The sequence below is a fragment of the Pipistrellus kuhlii genome, unplaced genomic scaffold, assembly GCF_014108245.1.
Source record: "Pipistrellus kuhlii isolate mPipKuh1 unplaced genomic scaffold, mPipKuh1.p scaffold_m20_p_48, whole genome shotgun sequence".
Lineage (NCBI taxonomy): Eukaryota > Metazoa > Chordata > Mammalia > Chiroptera > Vespertilionidae > Pipistrellus > Pipistrellus kuhlii.
Window position 1 is genome coordinate 761,307 of NW_023425549.1, and position 20,101 is coordinate 781,407.

At 47.5% G+C, this 20,101-nt stretch overlaps 1 protein-coding gene across 4 annotated transcripts; it reads right to left on the reverse strand.

Moving 5' to 3' along the window:
* Window positions 1-1,443: 1,443 nt before the first annotated feature.
* Window positions 1,444-10,445, reverse strand: LOC118704930 (zinc finger protein 771). 4 transcript variants are annotated; one of them, XM_045572492.1, is made up of 4 exons: window positions 10,049-10,445; window positions 9,562-9,702; window positions 9,102-9,170; window positions 1,444-2,582 (listed from the first exon to the last, which is right to left on the reverse strand). In XM_045572492.1, the coding sequence occupies exons 1-4, from the start codon at window positions 10,157-10,159 to the stop codon at window positions 1,686-1,688; spliced, it is 1,218 nt and encodes a 405-aa protein (XP_045428448.1). In that variant the 5' UTR covers window positions 10,160-10,445; the 3' UTR covers window positions 1,444-1,685. The 4 variants fall into 4 exon arrangements, with proteins under 4 accessions (XP_045428448.1, XP_045428450.1, XP_045428449.1 ...); XM_045572494.1 differs by having other exon boundaries at window positions 9,864-10,445; XM_045572493.1 differs by lacking the exon at window positions 9,102-9,170 and having other exon boundaries at window positions 1,444-2,585; window positions 10,049-10,444.
* Between the last annotated feature and the right edge of the window lie 9,656 nt (window positions 10,446-20,101).

Sequence of the window (20,101 nt, forward strand, 5' to 3'; positions counted from 1 at the left end):
GGTGCGGGCCACATTGCAAGGCCTGGCGGGACGGATTTGGCCCGAGGGCCTTGTGTTTGACACATGTGCCCTAAAGCCTCGCAGTTGTTTGGAGTCCGCCTGCGTGCGGTACTCTTGCACCTGCCCTGGCCAGTCAATAAACCCTTGTTTGTTTTTTTTAAAATAAATTATCAGCCTCCGGTTGTCTTATTTTGAACCCAGGGTTTGACCCCACAACAGTTAAGGCCCGCCCTGAGGAAATATTCGGTCCATGCTCTGCCCTCCAGGAATGGGCGAGAGAACTTAGACAAATGCAGTGAGAGGGGGAGGCATTATTTCTTGCTGAAGGAAACCAAGAAAGGCTCCTTAGGGGAAGTTCCCACGGACCTACAAGGTCTCTAAGATCCTAGGCTTTAGATATGCAGAGACAGGGGTGTGCCAGGTGGAGGAAACTGCAGCAGCAGCTACAGGAGGTGGAATGGTAGAGGGCATTGCTGGGTTTCCATGGAGGTTAGGGTCTGTGTGGAATGGTAGAGGGCATTGTTGGGTTTCCATGGAGGTTAGGGTCTGTGTAGGGGCTGGTCCATTTTACAGTCCCCTAAAAAAGACATGACTAAAGGCCATTCAAGGAGTTACTTTCAGGTGCGAGGCTCAGGAACCTCTGGAAGACAGCCTCTTGGTACTCTTCTCCCTCAGTACAAGTTTTGTTCAACCACCTCCAGATTCTGTCTCAGCAGGTGCCTGCTTCTGGCCCCACTCCCATGTTTCTCTGGTGTAGCTCCCACCTGCAGGGAGAGGTCTGATTTCTAGTGGGTTTCCTGTGAGATTCCAGCCAGTTTCCTAGAGGCCAGATTATTTATTTTTAATATATTTTACTGATTTTTTACAGAGAGGAAGAGAGAGGGATAGAGATTTAGAAACATCGGTGAGAGAATCATCCATCAGCTGCCTCTTGCACACCCCCTACTGGGGATGTGCCCACAACCGAGGTAGGTACATGCCCTTGACCGGAATCGAACCCGGGACCCTTCATTCCGCAGGCCGACGCTCCATCCACTGAGCCAAACCGGTTTCGGCGAGGCCAGATTTTTTAGACAGGCCATCAGGGATCAAATGCCATTTTTCATACTTAGCTGATGTGCTTCAGTTTCCTCATCTAAAATGAAATAATAGCGCCTACCTGATGGGGTTGTAAAGTTTAGGTGTCGATAGAGTACTTAGGACAATGCCCAGCACATAGGAGAAATTTGTAACGAATGTGCTGCATTTATGGACCCTTCCAGACCAGAGGTTATGAGAACATAACCAAGGGCCGAGGGTGGGGTGACTCCACACACACAAACCCAGTTCCGGGAACCCTTTTGGGCTAATAGCCCCTCTTGGTTCCATGACGATTCACTTAGGTCACCCAGGGGAAACCCCAACTTTGCTCCTCTCCCCACTGACCTCTTTCACAGGCACGTGTGCGTAAAGATGGAATACTTTATTCACTAACACGGGTCGAGGATTGTAGTGAGGGGAAAGAGGCCGCGGTCTCCAAAAATCCCGGGAGGGGATTTGCCATGTCTCCCACGTCCCGGGCAGCCAGTTCTGCCATCCCACCCTTTCCCAAACCAGGGTCCCGGGGTCCCTGTCCAGCCCCTGGGGGTCGGGGCCTGACATGCTCCTCCTCAGCCAGCACTAGCAGCCCGCAGCCACCAGGGGGCTCATCTGCTCTCGCACTCGGGGCAGCGCTCGGAGACGGTGGCGGCCGAGGTGCCCGGGGGCAGCTGGAAGTCCTGGCCGCACACGGTGCACATGTAGAGACGTTTTAGAAGGTGGGAACGGCGGTGGCGGACGCAGTGCGAGCTGAGGCGGAAGCGCCGGCCGCACTCGCTGCAGGGGTAGGGCCGCTCGCCCGTGTGCGTGCGCGAGTGCTCCGCCAGGTTGGACCGGTGGCCGAAACGGCGGCCGCACACGGTACAGCGGTGCGGCTTCTCGCCCGTGTGCACGCGCCGGTGCTTGGCCAGCGCCGAGCTCTGCGCGAAGCGCGTGCCGCACTCGGCGCAGACGTACGGCCGCTCCCCCGTGTGCGTGCGCCGGTGGCGCGCCAGGCACGAGCTGCCGCCGAAGGCGCGCCCGCAGTCGGGGCAGGTGTAGGGCTTCTCGCCCGTGTGCACGCGCAGGTGCTGCGCATAGTTGGAGCTCTGGGAGAAGCCGCGGCCGCACTGCGTGCACACGTAGGGCTTCTCGCCGGTGTGGCTCCGCCGGTGCTGCTGCAGGTTGGAGGCGGCGGAGAAGGTCTTGTCGCACTCCGGGCACTTGTAGGGCCGCTCGCCCGAGTGCATGCGGCCGTGCTTGGTCAGCGCCGACTTCTGGGAAAAGCGCTGGCCGCACTCGGTGCACACGAAGGGCCGCTCGCCCGTGTGCGTGCGGCCGTGCTTGGTCAGCGCCGACTTCTGCGAGAAGCCGCGGCCGCACTCGGCGCATTCGTAGGGCCGCTCGCCCGTGTGCGTGCGCGCGTGCTTGGCCAGCGTGGACCGGCGCGCGAAGGCACGGCCGCAGTCCGGGCAGGCGTGTGGGCGCGCGGGGTCGGCTGGCTGCGCGGAGGCCTTGCTTGCGATCTGCAGGGAAAGAAGAGATAGGTCAGTCCTGACCCACAGGTCCGGGAGCAGGAGACCTGGGTCTCTGCAGGCTGCATGCTCAGTCCCGCAGATGGAAAACAGGGAAGCCAGGGTGCCGCCCTCATAGCCCGGCTGCGCACAATTAGGTACTGCATTAATGTCCATAGCGCATGCCCTGTGTCATTCTGCCTGTTCTTTAATAACTCAGCAAGTATTTATTAAGGGTGTACAATGTGCAAACTGTGTTCTAGGCACTGGGATTCAGTATTATATTTTTTAAATTCCTGCTTTCGGGAAAAATGGATGAGGGCTGATATTAGGTGAATGTTTCAAATTTAAATAAGATTAAAAAACTGATGTAACAAGATCAAGTGAGAAAGCAGGCTACAGAGGGCACAGCAAGACCCTGAGGCACGGGTTTTCCCAGTGAAGCCCCAAGAATGACCAGAAAAAGTGCGTAGGGCCGAATGCATGGAGGGGAGGTTAATGGATGGGGTGCCCTGGAGGAGATCGCTTAGCCTAGGACCCTGGAATATGAAATTGATGGAGAACCATTAGAGACGTTAGACGGTACTTCGCAGGAACATGACTAGATCAGATTCATTTTATTTTTATTTTTTTATATATGTTTTATTGATTTTTTTTTTTTTCCAGAGAGGAAGGAAGAGGGTCAGAGAGTCAGAAAAGTCGATGAGAGAGAAACACAGGTCAGCTGCCTCCTGCACACCCCCTATTGGGGATGTGCCCGAAACCAAGGTACATGCCCTTGACCAGAATCCAACCTGGGACTCTTCAGTCTGCAGGCTGACGCTCTATCCACTGAGCCAAACCGGTAGGGCTAGATCAGACTCATTTTAAAAGCCTCCATCAGGATGCTGGGGCAGGAGGAGGCAGCAGGCAGAACAGGAGCCCAGAGAGAGAATTTTGGCAAGAGAATACAGTGGCTCAGGCCCAGGTGACAGAAGTGGTCTGCTTCTGAATATATTTTTGCCGTTTGAGATAACTGATATGATAAATAAGATCAGACATGAGATGTAAGGAAAAGAGGAGTCAAAATTACTTCAAGGATTTTGAATTTAGGTTCAAACAAAAGTCGAGCTGCCAACTGCAGACAGGAAGATGGTGGGAAGAGCAAGTGAAGGGCGAGATCTGTTTCAGGTCACATCTCCAATTCTTGATGATCTGGAGCTCAGGAGACAGGCCTAGGCCAGAGATGTTCATTGGGAAGCCGCCGGCCTGCAGATGGTTTTAAAGCTTGAGGCTGAATGAGATTACCCACAGGATGGGCAGAGAGAACCGAGGCACCAAAATGAGGAGCAGCCAATGAGGTAGGAGAGGATGGCGACTTAGAAGCCAGGCCAAAAGCGAATCCAGGCTTTTGAATAAATGAGCATAGACCCACTGGTGTGGCTTACTGGTTAAGCCTCATCCCATGAACCAGATCAAGGTTGAATTCCTGGTCAGGGCACAAGCTCCGGTTTCGGACACCATCCCCAGGAGGAATCCTGCAGGAGGCAGCCCAAGAATGATTCAGGCGTCCTCAAACTTTTTAAAGTGGGGGCCAGATCACGGTCCCTCAGAGAGCTGGAGGGCCGGACTATATGAACTACTAATTCCTACTGTAACACCTCGGCTGCGCTCACTGCCCAAAAAACCTGGCGGGCCGGATCAGACTCCTCTGCGGGCCGCATGTGGCCCGAGGGCCGTAGTTTGAAGACCCCTGTCTCAGATCATTGATGTTTCTATCTCCCTCTCCCTTCCTCTCTGAAATCAATAAGAAAAAAATAATAAAGAAATCAGCACAGTAGTGAGCGCTAAACATGCGACTAAAAATGGGCAAATACCAAACTAGGTGGTCAGTCAAGGCCCTTTCATGTGTTAAATTCTACAGCTATTAGATTTAAAAATAAGAATAAATAGTATTGCCAAAACCGGTTTGGCTCAGTGGATAGAGTGTCAGCTTTCGGACTGAAAGGTCCCAGGTTCGATTCCGGTCAAAGGCATGTACCTTGGTTGTGGGCACATTCCTAATAGGGGGTGTGTAGGAGGCAGCTGATTGATGTTTCTCTCTGTCCCTCTCTCTTCTTCTCTGTAAAAAATAAAAAATATATTTTTTTTAAGAAAAAGAATAGTATTTGCTCTATACTAAGAGTGTCCAATGGGGATACAATGTAGTATAGTAAGATATATAAAACTTGAAGTTTTATATATATATATATATATATATATATATATATATATATATATTTTTTTTTTTTAATATATCTTATTGATTTTTTACAGAGAGGAAGAGAGAAGGATAGAAAGCTAGAAACATCAATGAGAAAGGAACATCCATCAGCTGCCTCCTGCACACTCCCCACTGGGTGAGTGCCCGCAACCAAGGTACATGCCCTTGACCAGAATCGAACCCAGGACCCTTCAGTCCGCAGGTCGACACTCTATCCATTGAGCCAAATCGGTTTCGGCTAAAACTTGAAGTTTTTGAGTTTGTCTTCCTGTTTATGTTTTTTTTTGTTGTTTTGTTTTTTGTTTTTACATTTTATTGATTTTTTACAGAGAGGAAGGGAGAGAGATAGAGCTAGAAACGTCAATGCGAAAGAAACATCGACCAGCTGCCTCTTGCACACCCCCTACTGGGGATGTGTCCGCAACTAATGTACATGCCCTTGACCGGAATCGAACCTGGGACCCTTCAGTCCGCAGACCGAGGCTCTACCACTGAGCCGAACCGGTTTTGGCTATGTTTTGTGTGTGTTTTTTTTGTTTGTTTGTTTTTGTGTGTGTGTGTTTTTTTTGTTTTGTTTTTTGTTTTGTTTTTTGTTTTATCAGAGCAAAGCTCCCAGTTTCCTCCTCAGCTATTACTTGTCCAATTAATGACAGCAGCTACTATGAACTACTTCTCTGTGCCAGGAACTATGCTAAGTGTTTTTCACCATGTTCTCGGTAAACTTTCACAACCCTGTGGGTTAGGTGTCATTAGCTCCACTTTACAGAGAAGGAAACAGGACTCAGAAGGACAGTGACCACACAAGGCCCTACAGCCAATCAGTGTCACAACTGGGGTCTGAGCTCCAAGTCTCATCATCCCAAAACCCCTGTTCTCTTAACCCTGCTGCAGTTCTACCTCACCGACAAGTGTGAGGTCACCGCACAGCTTGTCTCCCTGCCCGGGACCCTTTTCAGAATCCCCTTCTTTTAGGTCAGTGTTTCCCAAACTTCTCTCATGATGAGAATCACCTGGTGGAGTTGTTAAAATACAGATTCCTGAATCCCAACTAAGAAGTGCTAAACTAGAATTTTTGGGAACATATAGGTAAAATTGTATACTTAAGCTTAGAGCACTAGTTAAGTGTACAATTAAGCTTAGAGCACTAGTTAAGTGTACAATTAAGCTTAGAGCACTAGTTAAGTGTACAATTAAGCTTAGAGCACTAGTTAAGTGTACAATTAAGCTTAGAGCACTAGTTAAGTATACAATTTTACCTATATGTTCCCAAAAATTCTAGTTTAGCACTTCTTAGTACAGATTCAGGAATCTGTACTTTAACAACTCCACCAGGTGGTTCTCATCATGAGAGAAGTTTGGGAAACACTGTTTTAGGTAATATGATCCTATCCTCTCTAGAGTCTAGCTCTTTGCTACAGACCAGCCTTATCAGCATCAGTGGGAACTTGTTAGAATCTCAAGTCTTACCACAGACCTACTGAATCAAAATCTTCACTGTCACAAGATTCTCAGGTGATTTGTATGCTTGTTAAAATTAAGACACTTTTAATCTAGAAGAGAGGACAACCCCTGGAGAAGGCAGGTGGAAAAGGTGAAGAGGGGTTACAGGCTGGAGGACCACACAGGCAAAGTCTTGGAGGTGAGAAAGGGCAGGTGTGTTTGAAGCTGGGTGTGGGATGGGTGTTGGGTCATGAGGTCATGGGGTGCAGAGCTTTGAATGGCAGACCTAGGAGCTGAGACTTTATCCTGAGGGAAACAGAAAAACACTCAAAGGTCTGAGCAAAGAGAGAGAGAGGATTAGATGTGCACAGGCCTTGGAGAAAAATCTTTGTGTTCATTAAGGAGAGGTTGGATTTTTAATTTTTTAATATATATATTTTTTATCGATTTTAGAGAGGAAGGGGAAGGGAAAGATCGATAGAAATATCAATGATAAGAAAGAATCATTGATCAGCTGCCTCCTGTATGTCACACACTGTGGATCAAGCCCACAACCCAGGCATGTGCCCTTGACTGGAATCAAACCTGGGATCCTTCAGTCTGCAGATCAACACTCTATCCACTGAGCCAAACCAGCTAGGGCTGGAGATGTTGGATTTTGATAGGCAGTGAGAGAATGACTCGGCACCTGCATGCAGCATGATTCAGGCCTGTTCTGGACAATGACTGGCCTTGGGACTGGGTGATGACAGTGAAGAGATACAGGATGTCAGCACTGGAGAGAGCTTGGGAGATGACAATTTTCTAGAAACAGACTCGGGGAGACCACACAGCAAGCTCATGAGCCATCTTGTGGGCAGAGTGCTGTGCTAGATGTTGATGGGATATGTGTAAGTAATCCTCACTCCTGCCCTCCTCCTCCACATCCAGGCACCCAGAGGACACTCAGTCTGGCTTTCAAAAACCTCACTTTCATTATCTCATTTTACAGCTGAGAAAGCCAAGGCAAAGCTGAAAAATGGTGAAGTTGGGATTCGAACCGATGCTTTTAACGGGGTCTAGCCCTCTGTACGATTCATGACTAGCCATGCCCAGCCTCCTCCATCCCATCCTTAGCTCGAGCCGGCCCAATCAAGGTTCACAAACATCCCCCACTCTGTCTTGTCTCCACGGCTGTCACTGCCGGAGCGCAGGCCGCCAGCCTCCCATGGCCTGTTCTCCCACAACAGCCGTGATCTTCCGGACAGAAAGCCAATTGCCGCCTCTGCTGGGAGCCTCTGATGGAGCCGGGTAACCTCACGCGGTGTGTAATCCCTGTGCTCGCTCCCAGCACCTGGAGCTCTCCGGCCCTGTCTCCTCTGAGCCTTTGCTTTTGCTGCTTCCTCCTCCTGGAATGCCCCTCCTCTGCCTCCGTTTGCCAAGTCCCCGCTGAGCTCTGTCTGTGAACCTTCCCCACTGCCTTGAGATGTCTGCCCTCAATCCTCTGTCCAGGCCTCCATGTTGGTATCCCTTTCACACCCAGCCCCGGGATACAGCCCCAAAAGGTCTTCGATAAAAATGAGTTGAGAGTTCTCCAGAAGGCCCTCGCTGGTTTGTTCAGTGGGTAGAGCGTTAGCCGGGGGGCTGAAGGGTCCCGGGTTGTATTGTGGTCAGGGGTACATGCCTGGGTTGCAGTTTCGTTCATCAGTAGGGGGCATGCAGAAGGCAGCAGATCAATGATTCTCATCATTGATGTTTCTATCTCTCCCACTCCCTCTCTGAAATCAATACCAAATGTGTGTGTGTGTGTGTGTATATATATAAATATATATATATTTAAAACAATCCTCCAGAAGGATGACAGACCAAGGCCTTAAAGTTTAAGAAGAATAAATATGAATAATATTTACCTAGTATTTAGGATGTGCCATACACAATTCTTGCTCTTTACATGTATTAACTCATTCATCCTCACAACCCTAAGAAGTCGGTGCGGGCATGACTTTACTTTTACAAACGAGGAAAGTGAGGCACAAAGATATTAAGATTAATTTAAGAGATTGCCCAAGGTGATACCGCTGGTGACTGATGGAGATGGAAGTCTACCCTGAGCTCTAGAGTCTGAGTTCTCTTTATTTTAAAAAATATATATATTTACATTCATTTCAGAGAGGAAGAGAGAGAGAGAGAAACATCAATGAAGAGGGAGAATCATTGATTGGCTGCCTCCTACACCCTCCACCCCTCACTGGGAATCAAGCCTGCAACCTGGCCATGTGCCTTGACCAGAAATCAAACTGTGAATTCCAAGTTCATTGGTTGAGGTTCAACCACTGAGCCACATCGGCCAGGCTGGAGTCTGCGTTCTTAACTCCTAGGTGGAATGGGGAGATCAGGAGATCCTCATGGGCCAGAAGAGGCAGACTAAGCTAGGATGAGGGGCTAGGAGGCCTGAGAAAAACAGACCTACCTATTGTAGTTATTGTGACTGGGAGCAGAGGCCAACCCAGCCAGCCCCCGCCCCCTAGGGCCCACCGCACCCACTAGGGGGCAGCAGAACGTTCTTTCCCTGGCAACTGGCTCCCTTGCTGGAAGAAACCAGAGCCTGGGCCCAGAAACCTGGCGGAGCCAGAGTTCTCCAGGTATGAGCAGGGCGGCACTGGAGGCTGTGGCAGTTCGGGGCTGGAATGGGGAAACCCAACTCATGTTCTCACATTAAAGCTCCTCCCTTTCAACCTGCCTCACCCTCAGGATAAATCCCAAATGCCCTACCCGCCTGCCACACACGCTCATCCAGGCTTCTCCCAGTGCCCCACTCACCCCCTGAGCCACTGAGAGGCCCATTTCTTCTGCCTGGAGACGTCACTCACCTCACCCCTCACTGGCACTGGTCTCAGATTAGCCAAACTGTCAAGCTTCCTGGGCCTCAGTTGCCTCACCTGTAAAATGGGACAAATATTACCTATGTTATAGAACTGAGAAGGTTAAAACCGTATTTGGAGAACAGTAAATGCTACCAAGAGTCAGGGGTCTCTGTTGCCTAACCTTGGCCCCTCCCCCACCAGTCTGCATTAGGTTCCCAGCTCTGGGCTTCTCCCCCCTGGTGGCTGCTCTCATCACGCAGGATTGTAGCTGCGCCGTTACTCAGCAGTCTGCCAGTGCTACGCAGCAAGCTCCATGGGAACCAAGGAACATCTGTACATGGTCACCCAGCACAAACGCTGGCACAGAAGGTGTGACACCTCTTTGACCTCAGCATCGCAGTGGGGCAGAAGGATGGGTTGCTGATCCTCAGATTCCAGGTTAGGGATCGGGGTGTGGGACACGTACCTCCTTCTTGTCCACGGGGATCTTGAGCTTCAGCACCTCATACTTCTCCTGGCCCTCCTCCTCATCCTTCACCAGCAGCACCATCTCCTCTTGCATCTCCTCCTCCTTCAGCATCTGCTGTTCGTCAGGCATCTTGGTGTCCTAGGGTGGGCAGCTGGGTCAGAAGCTCAGGACAATCCCCCTCTCCCCCCCGCACCCCAGCCCAGGCAAGACGGTGCAGCCATGGCTTGTCCAGCCCAACCTGGTGTCTGGGTTTGGCCCTCTCCCCCCCACCGCGCTCGGCCCTAGGCACCAGCACTTGCCCGCGACCAGCTCCGAAGACACTTGTTCACCCCACGCATCCCTGCGAGAAAGGCCCAGAGCAGTGCGAATCTCCAGTGCCAACGCGTCGCCACCCTCCCGCGCCGAGTCACTGCCGGGCGCCGGGTGGGCTCCGGGGCGCCGGCTGCAGGCGGGGTGGTGCGGAGACCTGGGGGTGCGCACTCACCAGCTGCGGGTTTCGCATTAACGCAACCCCCCAACCAGGACAGGGCTCCCCGGGTTTGGACACTTGCGATGCTCCGGGGGCGGGGCCTCTGGAAGACCTGTCATTGGTCATATAGGCTAGCCCCGCCCCTAAGGGAGGGGTCAGGAGGACCCAGGCGTCCAATCCGAGCCGCCCCTGAAGGATGGAGAGCCCAGATGCAGTTGCCTCCGCGGCTCCCCAGCCTCCAGGGCCCCGGCCGCTGCACCCCGACCTTCCAGGGCCTCGCGGTCCGGCTCTGACCCAGCTTCACGGCGTCTGTCCTGTGCGCGGCTCGGAGGTCTCCGCTGCGGCCGAGCACGTCCGCTCCGCCCGAGAGGCCACGTGCGCTCCGGCCGGGCCTGGGCTTCTCGCGGGCGCCCCACCTGGAGGGCGGACCCTGTTGCCTCCTCCGCTCTTCCCTTTTCCTCCTCCGCTGTCTTTTCTCCTTTATCGGCGATGCTTTTCCTAAATCTGAGATATCGTGCTTCTTGAAAATATGCTTACCCAATCTACACCCACATAGAGAACCGCTGCCTTGTCCTGTGTCATGGCTTGTTATGCACCAGCATGCTAAGATAGCTTGAAAATTAAATACGTGTCGATTTTTGGGGGGGTTATTTGCTTAATCCCCACGCGAGAATATTTTTTCAATTGATTTTTAGAGAGAGTGGGAGTGGGAGACACACAGAGAGAGGCAGAAACATACATGTGAGAGAGAGACATCAATTGCTAACCTTCTGCAGGAACCCAGATTGGGGCCGGGATCCAGCCTGCAACCGAGGTGCATGCGCCTGAGGGGAATGGATACCCGGACCCTTCAGTCCTCTGGCCCATGCTCTAACCACGGAGCAAAACTGGCTAGGGCGTAAAACTAAATGTATTGGGGTGAATCATCACCGTTCAAAGCAAGTCTCCTTCAGACACCATATATTTGACCCTTTTCCCTGGTCCTCACCTTCCCCCCATCCACCCCACCCGGCCCTTCTACATTCTGCTTTGTTGTCTGTATCTATGAATTTATTTATTTATTTTATTTTTTTAACATATTACCTCCACTTATTTTATTTTATTTTTTAAATATATTTTATTGATTTTTTACACAGAGAAAAGGAGAAAGATAGAAACATCGATGAGAGAGAATCATTGATCAGCTGCCTTTTGCACACGCCCTACTGGGGATGTGCCCGCAACCAAGGTACATGCCCTTGACCGGAATCGAACCCGGGACCTTTCAGTCCACAGACCGACGCTCTGCCACTGAGCCAAACCGGTTTCAGCTGTATCTATGAATTTATTGATCTCTTTTTATCTACACAAATGTGGTCCATTTTATGGATGGGCTAATTGAATATTTGTGACTCCCCAGAGATAGGCAAAGGTGTTAAATGGGTGAATACTCACACTCAAGATCCCCAAAGCCACTTTGATTGTGTTCATTCTCTCAAGTATTCAGTGAGCCCTACTATGTGTTTGGGACCAGTGTAGGTATTGGAAATACAGTAGTGAACAAAGCAGACAAAAATCTTGACTACCAGGGTCCTCCTAAGGGTGTAAGAATATGAACAATAATCAAGAGGATTTCAGATCTGATAGGAGAGGATGAGAGGGGAGTGGTGGGTCGGGGGCTTCTTGAATGGGCGGGGAAGGCACCTCTGAGGAAGTAATGTCTGAGATGCCTTGAATGATGAGAAAGCGTTAGCCATTTGAAACTCTGGAGGAAGAGTGTCTGAGAGAACTACGGCCTGGCTGACGTGGCTCAGTGGTTGAGCGACAACCTATAAACCAGGTGGTCACGGTTCAATTCCGGGTCAAGGTACGTGTCCAGGTTGGGGGCTCAATCCCCAGTGTGTGGTGTGCAGAAGGCAACCAATTAATGATTTTCTCTCATAACTGATGTTACTATCTCTCCCTCTCCTTTTCTCTCTGAAATCAATAATAATAATTTTAAAAAATGAGAGAACTGCAGAGGCGTTAAGGTAGGAATGAGTTGGGCCTATTTGAGAAACAGAAGGCTATGTGGCTGGAGCCAAGTAAATTAAGAGGGAAATGTGGTGTGGAGGATGGAAGTGGGTTAGGCAGGGACCGGTTATGGCTGGAACCCCACCTCTAAAGAGGCCAGGCTGCTTGCCCTGATTCAGAGTCAGTGGGAGGCTGGGCTGGGAGCACTGAAAGTTCCTTCTAGAAGGGCTTCTGCTATGGAAGGACTAAGGAACAGTCCTTTGAAAAGGACATCCATTTGCTCTGCAAACATGGACGAGTATCTACCTAGAAATGGAACTAGTTCCTGTTCTTGAGAATCTCATAGTCTAGTAAAGAAGATTGTGATGAAAATGCATAGGAGTATATATAATTAAATTCACATTTAGCCTGGCCAGTGTTGCTCAGTGCAGGCTTGATCCTCAGTGTGGGGCGTGCAGGTGGCAGCTGATCATCACTGACATTTCTCTCGCTTCCTCTCCTCTCTAAAATCAATAAAAAATATTTTAAAATATTTACATATTAATATAAATGAAAAGGAAACAATAGTTGTTCTGGCAGAATAGTGGGTTAAATGAAGAACTCTGTTAAAGAGAATAGGTATTGGATACAGGCCTCACCGAGGGGACAAATGTGAAAGGACCCTCAAAGATTAATGGGAGCCGAAACCTGCGGACTCAAGGGTCCCGGGTTCAATTCTAGTCAAGGGTATGTCCCTTGGTTGTGGGCACAACCCCAGTAGGGAGCGTGCAAGAGACAGCTGATCGATATTTCTCTCTCATTGATGTTTCTAACTTTCCCTCTCTCTTCCTCTCTGTAAAAAATCAATAAAATATATTAAAAATAAAAAATTAAAAAAAGATGAGTGGGAGTCTGCCAGATTAACAAAGAGATAGCAGCTTGGGAGATGGTCCAAGGACACTTCACCGAAGTATTTAGTGAGGCCTACTGTGTGCCCGGCCCCATTGCGAACTGGGAGGTAGAAAGTTGAATTTGGGAAAGTCTTTCTCTTCCTCCTTACTCTGCATGTCACACATTTGTCTTCAGCCTCACTAGAACTTCAGGTCTTGAATCCCTAGCAAATTGTGCATACTCTTCACTCTGCCTAGAGCACTCTGCCTCTTGCCCCACCCCCACCCCACTTCCTCCTTTCTCAGTTTATTCCAGTCATTCTTTACCACTTCTTTAGAGGAGAGATCTTTGGATCGTTTTTATTGTTGTTGTTTGTTTATTTTTTAAATATATTTTTTATTGATTTCAGAGAGAAAGGAAGAGAGATAGAAACATTAATGATGAGAGAATCATTGGTCAGCTGCCTCCTGTATGCCCCCCACTAGGGATTGAGCCTGCAACCCAGAATTGAACCTGGGAACCTTCAGTCTGAAGGCTAATGCTAGGGCTGGAGAGGCCTCAGGATCACACAGAATTCTCTGCTGCATGTGTGCTTCTAGCATAGTCCTTACCACACTTGAAATCACCTGTTCATTGGGAATCTTCTCTGTAGAAACTGAGGGCAGAGACTTGGTCTTATTCATCCTTTTGTCCCCAGTAACCAGCACACACTAGGTCATGCTGTTGAGTGACTATCCACAAGAAACTCTAGATGTTGTCAAGGTAAGAAACATTGAAACCTGGAGAGAAATTTTGTGACTTTATTTGAGCTTGACAATTACTGGGAAGCAAAGTCTAAAAGGACTGAGACAGTGTTATAGAGAATGGCAGTTTTGCTCTCTGTATTATACACTAATGGCCTGGTGCACGGATTCGTGCACATTGAAAGGAAATTAATTAGAAGAAATATTTTAATATGTCCATTTATCCTTTCTCTATAATAGAACTGCTAAGCCACACCAGCGGGACTAAGTGGTTTTTGAAGTCTTCTCCCAGGAGTTTGCAGTGAAATGAAATGTTATTAATTTGTCAGTTTCTAAAAGCTGGCAATGAGCCGAAACCAGTTTGGCTCAGAGAGCATCGGCCTTGGATAGGTCCCAGGTTTGATTCTGGTCAGGGGCAGGTACCTTGGTTACGGGCACATCCCCAGTAGGGGGTGTGCAAGAGGCAGCTGATCGACGATTCTCTCTCATCGATGTTTCAAACTCTCTATCCTTCTCTTCCTCTCTGTAAAAAATCAATAAAATATATTTTAAAAAGATAAAAATAAAAGCTGACAATGAGCCCTGATAATAATTCAGAATGTCTCCTTTTAGTAAAGTTGATGCATATGTTCCTTCCTCCAGATTTATGGGGTAACTGATGACTATTTCATAAGGAGAAAGACTATGTTTGCCAACAGAAGTAGATTTCAGGTTGAGGAGCAGTATAGGGAGGTCTTCTGGCCAACAGAAATGAAAAGCTTCTGAAAATATATTTAGTTGAGCTTTTGTTTGTTTTTTGTAAGTGGAAACAAAGTTTATTGAGAGACTGAGGGGCTCCCTGCAGCAGGCAGAGAGGGGCCCTGAGTGGATTTTCCCTTGTTGAGTTTGAATTGTGCCATTTGTATGCTCAACCCATCCAGAGAACTGGGGTGGTAAACACAATAAAAACACGGTAGCCCTAACCGGTTTCGCTCAGTGGATAAAGCTTTGGCCTGCGGACTGAAGGGTCCCAGGTTTGATTCCGGTCAAGGGTATGTACCTTGGTTACTGGCACATCCCCGATGGGGGGTGTGCAGGAGGCAGCTGATTGATGTTTCTTTCTCATCGATGTTTCTAACTCTCTCTCCCTTTCCTTTCCTCTCTGTAAAAAATCAATAAAATATATTAGGGGGAAAAAAGATTCCTACTACATGACCTTTTTAATCCTCACCGGAGGATGTTTATTGATTTTAGAGAGAGAAGAAGGGAGAGAGAAGACTATTGATGTGAATGGGAAACAATGATTTGTTGCCTCCATCCCCCCCATATGTTTCTCAACAGGGAATCAAACCCACAATCTTTTGGTGTGTGAGACAATGGTCTAACCAACTAGCCACACCGGCCAAGGCAAAGGTTCCCCTACCCCCGCCTTTAAAAAATATATATTTTTATTGATTTCAGAGAGGAAGGGAGAGAGAAAGAGAGATAGAAACATCAATGGTGAGAGAGAATCATGAATTGGCCACCTCCTGCATGCCCCTACTGGGAATCAAGCCAGAAACCCAGGCATGTGCCCTTGACTGGAATCAAACCTGGGACAGAGAGGGAGCCCTTTGGCTACTGAGTCCAATGCTGATGCTCTATCCAATGGGCCAAACCAGCTAGGCAAAGGTTCCCCCTTTTGTCCCTTTTCTCCTCCAGCTGTCCATTAGCACGGTAAAAGTGAATCTTGCTGATTTCATAGGAAGCAAGGAGCATTCTCATATCTAGATAATGCAGCTGTCCAGCTGCAGCTTCAGCTAAATGATCTCCTATTGCTGTCATGGCGGCAGCTTTAGAAGGTCCTGGAATTGTGATAATTGCCAATTGTTTTCATTTCTGTATGACATCTAATAATTCTGCAACCTATTTTCTATTCTTTATGTGCTGCCCTGAGAACATTAAGAAGCTTCACTGTTTCTACAACATTCTAGAGTTGTGAGCTACACCAAGGGCATAGATTAGTACAAATATTGGCTATTTGATTGTTGGCCAATTGACAAGCCTGAGTTAGAATAATTAATTCAGCTTGTTGGACAGATCTTATTCAGGTAAATGAGAACTTTCGATTATATCCACCCTGGAAGGTAATCTTGTATCCAACTAGGTAATATCACTGCTCACCTTTCCCAGCTCCATCTGTAAATCAAATTTGTAAGTCAGCATTAGCAAGGAGTTGTCTGTAAACCATTCCTAGGAACAAGAAGGTGGTCAGTGAGCAAAACATAATCACTGATGTCTTCATCCTGCAAAGGTAGTTGGCTCAGTGGATAGAGCATCGGCCTGAAGACTCAAGGGTCCCAGGTTCGATTCTGGTCAAGGGCGAGTTAACACTGTTACATCTGCCCTGACAGTATGGGCCGTTTTGCCAGTTTAATTCCTGACAAGAGCACATGCTTGAGTTGTGAGCTTGATCCCAGTAGGGTGCATGCAGGAGACAGCTGATCGGATGTTCCCCTCTCATAACCAATTTCCCTTCTCCCTCTCCCTTCCTCTCTCTCTAAAAATCAATGAAAATATACAATACTTTTTAAAAGACTGTCACAGAGTTAAAGTAATATTAGGCGCAGAAAGCAAGGACCAGTTGACTGTCGGGCAGTGTTGAGTGTAATGAGAATTCAGTGGAAATTCAACAGAGTGAGGAACATGAACAAAGGAGAGCCCATAACTACCTTTTCTCTTCTGCTTGTTTGCATAACCTGTCTTTTTTTAAAATTTAAATTCTCTCTCTCTCTCTCTCTCTCTCTCTCTCTCTCTCTCTATATATATATATATATATATATATATATATAATTTTTTTAATTTTATTGATTTTTTACAGAGAGGAAGAGAGAGGGATAGAGAGTTAGAAACATTGATGAGAGAGAAACATCGACTGCAGCTGCCTCTTGCACACCCCCCACTGGGGATGTGCCCGCAACCAATGTACATGCCCTTGACCGGAATCGAACCCGGGACCTTTCAGTCTGCAGACCAATGCTCTACCACTGAGCCAAACCGGTTTCAGCTTAATTTAAATTCTTTATTGTTCAAAGTATTACCTAAGTCTTCCTTTCCCCAAATTAACCTCTCCTTGGGCACTCTCACCCCCAGCACATGCCCTCACCCCCTACCATCATGTCCATTGGTTGTGCTCATATGCATGCATACAAGTCCTTTGGTTGATCTCTTGATTCTCACCCGTCACTCTCCGTATGACCTGTCTTAGCAGAGATGGCTGTCATGCAGAGCGAGAGCCCTTTGGCTACTAAGTCTAATTGCAGACTATAATATTCTATATCTATGATAAAAATATATTAAAAACAAAACATACAAACAACATTCTATCTAATTATGAGAGACTCTTATGATGAAAGGGCTACGAAAATTAGAAATTCTGAATAGTTTTCAATAAATATTATCTTTTAAAAGATTAACTTAAAAAATTACAAAGTTTATAATTAAGGTGTCCCAGTGTGGAAGCTTGAGGCAATTTTTTCTTTAGCTCATTAACAGGGTGGTGGGCACACTGTGCAATATACAGATCTTGTAATATAGAAACCCACACCTGAAACCTATATAATCATATTAACCGATGTCACCCCAATAAATTTAATAAAAAAAGGGAAAATTAAAATATATAAATTTAGAGCTTTTTTAAAAATATATTTTTATTATTGATTTCAGAGAGGGAGAGAAAGAAACATCAACAATGAGAGAGAATCATTGATCGGCTGCCTCCTGCACCCCCATACTAGGAATTGAGCTCACAACCCAGGCATGTGCCCTGACTGGGAATCGAACTGTGACCTCCTGGTTCATATGTTAATGCTCAACCACTGAGCCACGCCAGCCGGGCTAAAAATAAAAATTGTCGGCTTGGGCTTGGCTGGACAGTTGGTTAGATCATCGTCCCAATATGCCAAGGTTGCAGGTTCAATCCCTAGTCAGGACACATACAAGAATCAACCAGTGAATGCCTGAATAAGTGAAGCATGACCAGGAATCAAACCATGACCTCCTTGCCGAAACGGGTTTGGCTCAGTCGTAGAGCGTCGGACTGGGAATTAAAGGTCCCAGATTCGATTCCGGTCAAGAACATGTACGTTGGTTGCGGGCACATCCCCGGTAGGGGGTGTGCAAGAGGCAGCTGGTCGATGTTTCTCTCTCATCAGTGTTTCTAGCTCTCTATCTCTCTCCCTTCCTCTCTGTAAAAAACCAATAAAATATATATTAAAAAGAAACCATGACCTCCTGGTTCATAGGTTGACCCTTAACCAATGAGCAAACACCGGCTTGGCTATAAATTTAGAGCTTTTACAACTTTTTTCCCTTCTGGGTTCCACTGAATTAGATCAGGTCACATGCCCAGGTTGTTGGCTCAATCCCTACTGTGGGCCTGCAGGAGGCGGCCAATCAATGATTTTCTCTCATCATTGATGTTTCTATCTCTCTTTCCCCTCTCCCTTCCTCTCTGAAATCAATTTTTTAAATATATATATATATATATATATATATATATATATATATATATATATATATATTGTATAGAGAGGAAGGGAGAGAGAGATAGAGAGTTAGAAACATCAATGAGAGAGAGTCATCGACCAGCTGCCTCCTGCACACCCCCCAGTGGGGATATGCCCGAAACCAAGGTACATGCCCCCGACAAAGAACGGGCCAGTAGGGCACCTTGGCTCCTGCTGGTGCAAAGCATGGGCCCAGGTCTGCAGGTGGTTATGGTGGGCTTCGTTGGAATCTTTTTTCTTTTTTTAAATATATATATTTTATTAATATTTTTACACAGAGGAAGGGAGAGGGTTAGAGAGTTAGGAACATCGATGAGAGAGAAACATTGATCAGCTGCCTTCTAGGTATGTACCTGCAACCAAGGTACAAGCCCTTGACTGGAATCGAACCTGGGACCCTTCAGTCCGCAGGCTGATGCTCTATTCTAGGGGTGTCGAACTCAATCAGAGAAGGGGCCAAAATCTAAAATCCAGCCTAAATCGAGGGCCGAATGGTTTACTGAACAGTCATAAACTGTCATTGTGATGGAAACGCAGCGGAGTGCAGCGGAGTGCAGTGATGACAGCGCGGTGCGGGCCACATTGCAAGGCCTGGCGGGACGGATTTGGCCCGCGGGCCTTGTGTTTGACACATGTGCTCTATTCATTGAACCAAACCGGTTTTGGCCCTCTTTGGAATCTTGTTGCATGACACCAAGTAAATGCCAAAATAAGAAATGTTCAAACCTATAGAGACTTTTTTTTTTTTTTGAGCTAAATTGATGACAATTGCTAGGAAGCAAAATCCCAACAGACTGAGAAAATGCTCCAGAGAATGACAGTTTTGCACCTTAGTTATACACTACAATCAAAGGAGGAGGCATAACGAGTTACATGAAATTCATTGGTGGTAGATTAGGGAGGCAGGACAAAGCAAAGGGGGCTAGGAGTAGTGGGGAGAGAATCTCTGGGGTTGAACAAAAAGTAAAAGAAATAGACACAGGCCAAAACCCGTTTGGCTCAATGGATAGAGCATCGGCTTGCATACTGAAAGGTCCCAGGTTCGATTCCGGTCAATGGCATGTACCTTGGTTGCGGACACATCCCCAGTAGGGGGTGTGCAAGAGGCAGCTGATCGATGTTTCTCTCATTGATGTTTATAACTCTCTATCCCTCTCTCTTCCTCTCTGAAGAATCAATAAAATATATTTTTTTAAAGAAATAGATACATACTTTTTTTTTTCTTTTTTTTTTTAACATAGGTGAGTATAGGATAGCTAACAGTTAATTAACATGATCATAATAACAATGAGGGGATTTGTAGTCTCTGATCTGGCCTGGTAGTTGCGTTTTTTTTTTTTTAATATATATTTTATTGATTTTTTACAGAGAGAAAGGGAGAGAGATAGAAACGTCAATGACAGAGAAACATTGACCAGCTGCCTCCCGCACAACCCCTACCGGGGACGTGCCCGCAACCAAGGTACTTGCCCTTGACCGGAATCGAACCCGGGACCTTTCAGTCTGCAGACCGATGCTCTACCACTGAGCCAAACTGGTCTCGGCTCAAAGACATGTTATTAGGTATACATTTGCAGATGCAAAAAAGACGACAGGCTCAGCTAAGGTACAGATGGACCCTTGTAAGGGAAAAGTACCTAGGACATGACTGCTCACCATGAACTGCTTTTAGTCAGAAAGTTGTGTTTGTTTGTGTTTTTTTAAAAAATATATTTTTATCGCTTTCAGAGAGGAAGGGAGAGGGAGAGAGAAACAATTATGCGAGAGACTCATCAATCAGTTGCCTCCTGATTGCCTCCCCACCAGGGCTGGATTCCACAACCCAGGCATGTGCCTGATTAAGAACTGAACAGTGAGCTCCTGGTTCGTAGGTCGATGCTCAACCACTGAGCCACAGCCGCCGGCTAGTCAGGAAGTGTTAATTTCAGACCCTCCTC